We start from the raw sequence: 9291 nt of genomic DNA on the forward strand, positions 1-9291 counted from the left end.
TCCAGCAATACACGAATTCAAACAGCAAAGGTGGTAACTTTGTTGGTTCTCTCTCTCTCTCTCTCTCTCTCTCTCTCGCTCTCTCTCTCTCTCCCTCTCTCCTGCACTGTCCTCACCATGTGCATCCTTTGTCTGCTCTTCTCCCTTTTAAACTGCTGTTGTTTTGACTTTTTTTTCCCAAAGTTCCAGCACAATGCAACAGCATATAAAACAGTAATTGCTGCTCCTGGAATTCGAGGAAATCACCTCCAACACCTAAAATACCTCAAAAATATTTTGGGGACAGTCCATATCACAATAGAGGAGGTGTTGGATGTATTAGAATGTGTAAAGGTGGATAAATCTCTTGGTCCTGACCAGATATATCCAAGAATATTGCAAAATGCTAGAGAAGAAATTGTGAGAGCCCTGGCTGATATTTGCGCATTATCATTAGACATGGCTGAGGTCATGAAAGACTGGAGGGTAGCAAATGTTGTGTAATTATTCAAGAAGGGCTGCAAAGAAAAGCCTGGGTATTATAGACCAGTAAGCCTCATATCTGTGGTGGGTAAGTTACTTGAGAAGATTCTGAGGGATCAGATAGACATACATTTGGAAAGATAGGGTTTGACTAAGAATAGTCAGCATGGTTTTGTGTGTGGGAGATCATGCCTCACAAATTTGTAAGATTTCTTTGATGAAATGACCAAAAAGGTTGACAAGGGTTGTAGATGTAGTCTATACGGATTTCAGTAAGACCTTTGATAGGTTCCACATGGTAGTCTGCACAGGTAGACAGGGCAGTGAAGAAGATTTTGGCACACTGGCCATCATCAGTCAGGGCACTGAATATAGAAGTTAGGAAGTTAAGTTGCAGTTATACAGGATATTGGTGAGGCCGCACTTGGAGTATTGTGTTCTGTTTTGGTCACCTTTCTATAGGAAGAATTATTAAACTGGAAAGAGTGCAGAAGAAATTTACAAGGACATTGTCTGAACTCAACGGTCTGAGTTATAGGGAGAAGTTGAACAAGCTAGGACTTTTCTTTAGAATGTAGGAGACTGAGCGGGTATCTTATAGAAATGTGTAAGATCATGAGTGGCATGGATAGGGTCAATGCACTCAATCTTTCTCCCAGGCTTGAAATCGAGGACTAGAGGGCATCAGTTTAGGGTTGGAGGGAAAAGAATAAAATGGAAACTGAGGGGCAACATTTTTACACAGAGGGTGGTACGCATTTGGAATGAGCTGCCAGTGGAAGTGGTTGAGGCGGGTACGTTAACAACATTTTAAAAGGATTTGGATAAATACATGGAAAGGAAAGGTTTAGAAGGATATGGGCCAAGTGCAAGGAAAGAGGGTTAGTTGGACAGACATTTTGGTCAGCATGGACAAGTTTGGGACAAAGGGTCTGTTCTGTGCAGTAGGACTGTATGACTGTGTTATGATTCTTCTATGCATAAAGTAGTAAATAAAGTTAAAAATTCAGAATAACAATGGAGCAGAGGGAAAGAGTGGATTATTTTAGTGAATGAGGTTGCAAGTAGATCTTATTAGCATTACCTTATGGATAAACAGTTAGAAAGATATTATCTGTAATGATATCTTCTTCTCCCGGCTTACAGGCAAAAACTCAAGCAGGAGACCCCCTCGTGGATACAGGTCCAGTGCTGGTCAGAGCAGGCAGAGGATCAACTCCGGTGCTGTCTGGAATTAGCTGATTGGGCCGTGTTCAAACAATCCACAGGTACCTTGGACGAGTACGCCACCATCATCACAGACTTTATCAGCAAGTGTGTGGAGGACTGCATACCGAGGAAGTCAATCCAGGTGTTCCCCTACAGGAAACTCTGAATGAATCAGGACATACAGAACCTGCCAAAAACCAGGCGTGAGGCCTTCAGATCAAGAGCTCCACTCAAATATAAGGAATCCAGACAAGTATGATCTTTACAGAGCCATTAAAACAGCCAAGGACCAATACCGATCCAAACTAGAGACCCGGACAGACACCCAGCGACTATGGCAAGGAGTGAATGACATCACAGGTTCTAAAAAGAGACAGTGTAAGATAGCAGATGATGACACATCCTTCCCAGATTGTGTGAATGTCTTCTATGCTCGCTTTGAGCAGAATTTTGGTGGAGAGGTTACACCTATTCTGACATGTCCTGACGAACCTATCCCAACAGCCACTGCATCAGAGGTCAGATCTGTTTTCCTTTGTGTCAATCCAGATGGAGTACCAGGCCATGCACTCAGAGCATGCGCAGATCAACTGGCAGAGGTGTTCTGGGACATCTTCAACCTCTTCCTGCAGCAGTCCCCTGTCCTTGCCTGTTTCAAGAGGGCCAACATCATCCCTGTGCCTACAAAGGCTCCTGCAGCATGCCTCAATGACTACCCAGTGGCCCTAACTTCAGTGATCATGAAGTGCTTTGAAAGGGTGGTCATGGCATTAATCAACTCCAACCTCCCACTACTCATGACCCACTCCAATTTGCCTATCGAACCAACAGATCCACTTCAGATGTCCTTCACTCCTCCCTAGAACATCTTGACACCAAGAACAGCTACGTAAGAATCCTACTCATTGACTACAGTTCAGCCTTCAATACTATTATCCCCTTGAAACTGATTACTAAACTTAGATCTTGGACTAAGTCCCACTCTCTGCAGCTGGATCCTCAGTTTCCTGACCCCACAGGCCACAATCAGTGAAGATTGGGACAATATTTCATTGTTACCAACACTCAACACTGGAGCCTTCCAAGAGTGCACACTCAGCCCCCTACCGTTCTCACTGTATACCCATGATTGCATTGCCAAATACCAGACTAATGCCATTCACAAGTTCACTGATGACACCACTATAGTTGGTTGAATCTCAGATGACGACAAAACAGACTACGAACAGGAAGTGGAAGACTTGGAAATATGGTGCACTGAGAACTACCTAGCTCTCAATGCTGGCAAAACCAAAGACCTCATTATTGACTTTCGGCGGATGTTACTCATGTCCCCCTATACATTAACAGCACAGAGGTAGAACGAGTGGAGACTGTCAAGCTCCGGGAGTGGTCATCCACAGCAAGCTTTCTTGGTCTCTTCATATGGACACACTGCTTACAAAAGGCCCAACAATGTCTCTTCTTCCTCAGGCAACTGAGGAAATTTGGCATGATGGCAAATACCCTTGCCAACCTTTATAGGTGCACCATCAAGAGCATTCTGTTTGGACGTATCACTATCTGATATGGCAACTGTACCATTCAAGATCGGAGACAATTACAGAGAGTGGTGAACTCGGCCCAGACAATCACAAAGGCCAACCTCCCATTTATAGAATCCATCTACCAGGCCCACTGTCAAGAAAAGGTCAATCTCAAAGATCCATCCTACTTTTCTATAACCTCTATCATCGGGGAGCAGGTACAGAAGCCTGAACACATGCACCAGCCAGTTTCGAAACAGTTTCTACCCGACTGTTGTTAGAATACTGAATGGACTCACAAACTTGCCTGTACCTGTGTTTCTTTTTGTTTTTGCCTCTGTTTTCCTATTATTTATTTATCTGTGCTACTTAACTATGTGATCTGCCTGTATTGCTCACAAGACAAAGCTTTTCACTGTGCCTCGGTACATGTGACAATAAATTCAATTCAATTCAATGAGCTGAAGGTGGTGGCTCTGTGTTTAGCACTTCTGCCTCACAGTGCTCGGGGCCTGGGCTTGATTCCAACCTTGAGCAGCTATCTGTGTGGCTTTTGCACATTCTCCCTGTGACTGTGCGGGTTTCCTCTGGGGTGCTTCCATTTCCTTCCACAGTTTGTGTGGAGCCAAAAGAACTAGGTCAGGTCCTAAATGAACACTTTGTATTCACCAGAGAAGGAATTGGTGGTGGATAATCTCAGAGAAGGGAATGTTGAATTTCTAAGCCAATTGCTATTAAAACAGAAGAAGTGCTATGTAACTAAAAAGTATTAAGATAGATAAGTCCTGGGGTCCTGATGGGATCTATCCCAGAATATTGAGGGAGGCAAGAGAACAAATTGCTGGAGCATTGACAAACATTTTTGTATCTTCTTTGTCTGCAGGTGAGATCTCAGAGGACTGGAGAATAGCCAACATTGTCCATTGTTTAAGAAGGGTCACAGGGATATTCCAGTTAATTACAGGCCTGCGAGCCTCATGTCAGTTGTAGGGAAATTATTGGAAGTGATTCTGTGGACAAGGTTTATGCACATTTACAAATTAATGGACTTATTAGCAATAGACAGCATGGCTTTGTGAAAGGGGTGGGGAAGGGGTGCGGTGTGGTCCTGCCTCACTAGCTTTTTTGAGGAGGCGACGAAGATGATAGACGAAGACAAAACAGTTATTGTTGACTAAATGGACTTCAGTAAAGCCTTTCACAAGGTCCCTCATGACAGACAGGTACAAAAGGTGAAGTTAAATGGTATTGGGGTGAGCTGGCAAGATGGATACAGAACTGGCTTAATCATAGAAGACAGAGAGTAACAGTGGAAGGATGCTTTTTGGAATGGAGGGTCGTGATTAGTAGTGTTGCACAGGGAACACTGCTGGAGCCTCTACGGTTTATGGTCTATATAAATGATTTGGAGGAAAACATGACTGGTCTAATTAGTAAGTTTGCCGATGATACAAAAATTGGTGGAGTTCCAGATAGTGAGGAGGATTTTCAGTGGCTACAATAAGATATAGATCAGTTGGAGGCATGGGCAAATAAAATAGCAGATGGAGTTTAATCTGGACAAATATGAGGTGATGCATTTTGGAAGGTCAAGTACAGGTGGAAATTATCCAGTGAATGGAGTAATCCTTGGGAGTATTAATATGCAGAGGGATCTGGGTGTGCAGGTCCACAGATCACTGTAGGTGGCAGTACAGATAAATAAGCTAGTAAACAAGGTCAATGGCATGCTTGCCTTCATTGGAAGGAGCATTGAGTTTAAGGATAGGCAAGTTATGCTGTAGCTTTATAGAACTTTAGTTAGGCCACACTTGGAATGTTGCATACAGTTCTGGTCATCACACAGTCAAAAGGATGTGGATGCTTTGGAGAGAGCACAGGAAATGTCTACCAGGACGTTGCCTGGTAGGGGAGATTTTAACTATGAAGAAATGTGGGATAGATTGGGATTATTGTCACTGAAATACAGGGGGATGAGGGGCAATCTGATAGACATTTACAGGATTGTGAACAACATGGTTGGAGTAGAAAGTATAAGACTTTTTCCCAGGATAGAGGGCTCAATTACTAGGGGATACAGGTTCAAAGTGTGGGGAGGTGGGTGGAGAGGGGGGAGGTGTTTAAAAGTAATGAGCTAGGCAACTTTTTTACACAATGAGTGGTGAGTGCCTTGAAACACACTGCCAGAGGAGGTGGTGGAAGCAGACACAATAGCAGCATTCAAGAAGTATCTCAACAAATACATGAATAGGAGGGGAATAAAGGGATATGGATCCTGTAGGTGAAGATAGTTTTAGAATGGAAGGCCAAAATATGTTGGTGCAGGCTTGGAGGGCCATTGGGCATGTTCCTGCATTCTATTTTCTTTGTTTTTTGCTCTAGTCCAAAGATGTGCAGATGTGGTGGATTGGCCATGCTAAATTGCACATGGTGTCCAGACATGTGCAGGCTAGGTGAGTTAGCCATAGGAAATGCAAGGTTACAGGAATATGATAAGGGGGCATGGGTCCCGGTGGGATGCTCTTTGGATGGGTAGGGTGAACCCAATTGGTCAAATGGCTTTCTTTCATACTGTAGGGATTCTATTTGAAAACAAAACTATGAAACTGTAAAGACCATATGCTTATATGATAAAGGTCCCGTTCCACATATATTCATCCATCACTTTTGGTTATCGCCTCGAGTTTGAGCTTCTCATCCAGAGCAAGAAGACAGATGTACTTCTGCAAAATTATAAGAATCATACTGCCTAGTAGATAAAAAATTAGGCTCATTGGGTCCAAAGAGAATCACATATTTTGCCTGGTGAGGGAACATCAAATGCTGGAAAAAGGAAAGTAGACTATACGAGGCATATCAGTAGCAGGTAGCAAGTAAAGCAATCTAGAATGGCCATAGTGAGTATGGAAGACTGGTGAATACAGGCAAGAAATTAACATTACTCCAATAAATGTATCATAATCAAAATAATTTATTTGCTAAAACATGCCTTCATTCAGTGTCGAAAGTTTCCACTTTTATAAAAATATTTTTTATTTCCTATAACTTAATAAATATTAATAAATTATATCTTTGGAAACTCAATTCTCATGCAATGCAAAACAGCAGCAGTTCATTACATCAAATGATCAAAATGATAAATATTAATAAATTAAAACAACTTGAAATAAAGTAGTGTTGACCATTTAGAGAACTGGAATGTAAAGATTAGTGTAAGCCAACAATGAGATTGAATGTTATTAGTCTGACACTTAAGCCAAAGAATATTTTGTAAATGAGAGCTCTGTTTTAGGCAGAGTGTTATCACTGCAGAATTGTTACTGAAAGTTCAGCAGCTGGAATGAGGAGCTTCAAAAAACTCAATGGAAAGTAACAAGTTACGTTTGACGTAGGGTTTGAACCCATAATATTCTGACTTTGAGTGTCCTCACTGATTCAAATTAATAGGTTGCGTAATTAACAATCCTTTACATTTTCATAAAACAAAACACTTCTTCAAAGAAAAAGAGAGATCTTTAAAGTGACTTCTCATTGACAGTCCGTATTAAATCTGTCAGTGAAAAATCTTCAGTTCTTTTCTCCTTCTTGATCTTGTGTGAAAATTGTAATGCTTATTGCGTGGCAGTATCCTAGCAATCAATTTAACAAAGTTCAAATAATCCCTACAGTGTAGAAACAGGCCATTCCGCCCAACATATCCACCCCGACCCTCCGAAGAGTAACCCACTCAGACCCATACCCCTAACCTATCACTCTACATTCCCCCTGACGAACGCCCCTAACCTACACATCCCTAAGCACTATGGGCAATTTAGCAAAGCCAATTCACCTAAGCTGCACATCTTTGGATTGTGGGAGGAAAGAAGGAAACCCACACAGACACGGAGAATGTGCAAACTCCATACAGACAGTCGCCCGAGGCTGGAATAGAGCCCAGGTCCCTGCCGCTATGAGGCAGCAGTGCTAACCACTGAGCCATCGGGCCACCCATAAGGTGGGGGCAAGGGTGGAGTGAGCGAGTTGGGCCAGTTCCAAAGATGGACTCTGGAAAATCAATCAATGGAGATGGATAGAAGGAAATGGGTAGATGTAGTGTACTTGGATTTCTAAAAGCTATTTGATAATGCCGCCACATCAAAAATGCTTCCCTACATAAGAACAGATGGGGTCAGCAGTATCATATTAGCATGGGTTAGCCAATTGGTTAGCCAATAGAGCAAAGATTAGTTGAGACTTTGAACTGTAGAAGCTGTCAGTCATTAAAGAAAGCATCAAAAATAGTATTCTTCTCAGATTTCCTTCGTGAAATAGTTAATACAGAAAAATATCTCAGCGATAAATGTGATTAAATAATCATATGTAAAGTATCAGTGAGATAGCATTTGCTCTCCACCAATAATCATACAGTAAAGTATCTTCACAAAACAGTCAAGATATCATTAAGTCTATCTGTAGCGAGTTATTTAAAACTCGTTCTTCCAGCCTCTACTGATCATGCCTTTGGACTTTCTTTTAATTTCCTCTGCTGACTTGCGCTATTATGACAAATAACTGTTGTAAACGGGCTCTAGTCTCAGCGCGGATTATTTCCCAGGAACAGTGACTAAAATGCTGAAAAATGGAAACATTGAGGGAAAAGAGATATTAGAGGATGAAGAGATTTAAAGGGAATGAAATGAACTGAATGCTAGTGATTACACAGTCAATGGCCAATTGTCTCACCTTCTGTTTGAGGAACTTTCGTAGTTTCCTGAAGTATTTCTGAATGGTGGCATTTCTGCTCCGTCTGCCCTCTGTTCCTGACCTCATCACACATTCCTCCAGCTCCCTGAGCTGCCGTTCCAGGAGAAGCCGGACATTTTCCACCTTGCTCCGGGCCCAAGTGACTGACCCCAAATTCATGCTGTAGATCTTGTTGATGTGACGCAAGATTTGATGAAGTATCTGGATCCTGTCCTGGGCCTGAACAAAACACACAGGGAACTGAGAGAGGAATTTTTCACTTAACTCCAACTGCTAGAAGGATGAGAGGGAACAGCAGGAAGGATATTGTCACCGAGAGTATGATGAGTGCCTGGAATTCTCTGCCCTTCTTGGCTGTTGAGAAAACTTCAACTCATTCATAATGAACCTGGTTCTGCATCAGAAGCTCTGTATCCTTAAGGCTGCGGCTGGAAATTGGATTCGAACGGGAATATCCACCTAACACAGACACAATGCACTGATTGGTGTCTTACTGTCCATCTTTTATTTCAGCTGAAAATGTGTTGCTGGAAAAGCTCAGCAGGTCAGGCAGCATCCAAGGAGCAGGAGAATCGACGTTTCGGGCATGAGCCCTTCTTCAGGAACGAAACGTCGTTTCGTTTTCAGGAACAAAGTGCCCGAAACGTCGATTATCCTGTTCCCTGGATGCTGCCTGACCTGCTGCGCTTTTCCAGCAACACATTTTCAGCTCTGACCTCCAGCATCTGCAGTCCTCACTTTCACCATCTTTTATTTCAGTCAAACCCAATCGAAAACAGCACTTGACCCTTTACTGAGTCGGTGGGCGTTCTGATATTTAAGTTCTAAGCTGCTGATATGAAACACTTTCCAAAAAACACCTATCAGAAGAATAAAAAATAAAATCCTGTCCAGTGTCCACTCACCTGCAAACCCTCTGAAAGCTTCACCATGATGAAGGGCTTGGTTTTGAGCGCGGATCTCTCTCGCCAGGGAAGGCGACCGCCCTGCGAGAAGACATTCATTTATTCAGACAAGATCAGGAACAGAAATGCTGGAGAATCGCTGACTATTAACGGTATAATGGAGCAAAACCAAAAACTATTTAGTGCAGAGCAAACCCAGTGAGATTCCGATCCTGTTCTGGAGGCAACTAAAACTGAACAGTTTTGTGTGTGTGTTTGTGTGTTGTGTGTATGTGTTGTGTGTGTTGTGTAGTGTGTGTATGTGTGTTGTGTGTATGTTTTGTGTGTACGTGTGTTGTGTATATGTGTGTGTTGTGTGTGTTTTGTGGTGCGTCTGTGTTGTGTGTGTTTTTTATGTGTGCGTTTTATGTGTGTCTGTTTTGTGTGTGGTTTGTGTGTTGTGTGTG

At 42.5% G+C, this 9291-nt stretch overlaps 1 protein-coding gene across 4 annotated transcripts in view; it reads right to left on the reverse strand.

Moving 5' to 3' along the window:
• Nucleotides 1-9067, reverse strand: part of LOC122539994 (interferon a3-like) — a 60870-nt gene extending 51803 nt beyond the window's left edge. For 3 of the 4 annotated variants that reach the window (XM_043675260.1, XM_043675262.1, XM_043675261.1), the window contains exons 1-2: nucleotides 8846-9067; nucleotides 7920-8159 (exon numbers count right to left, since the gene is read on the reverse strand). In XM_043675260.1, coding sequence (XP_043531195.1) covers nucleotides 7920-8159; nucleotides 8846-8944 — 339 coding nt within the window. In that variant the 5' untranslated portion in view covers nucleotides 8945-9067. Of the gene's footprint in view, nucleotides 1-7125; nucleotides 7809-7919; nucleotides 8160-8845 lie in introns of those variants that run through there. The other variant, XM_043675259.1, reaches the window with a different exon arrangement.
• Between the last annotated feature and the right edge of the window lie 224 nt (nucleotides 9068-9291).

The sequence above is a fragment of the Chiloscyllium plagiosum genome, chromosome 33 (assembly GCF_004010195.1).
Source record: "Chiloscyllium plagiosum isolate BGI_BamShark_2017 chromosome 33, ASM401019v2, whole genome shotgun sequence".
NCBI classification, from domain to species: Eukaryota; Metazoa; Chordata; class Chondrichthyes; order Orectolobiformes; family Hemiscylliidae; genus Chiloscyllium; species Chiloscyllium plagiosum.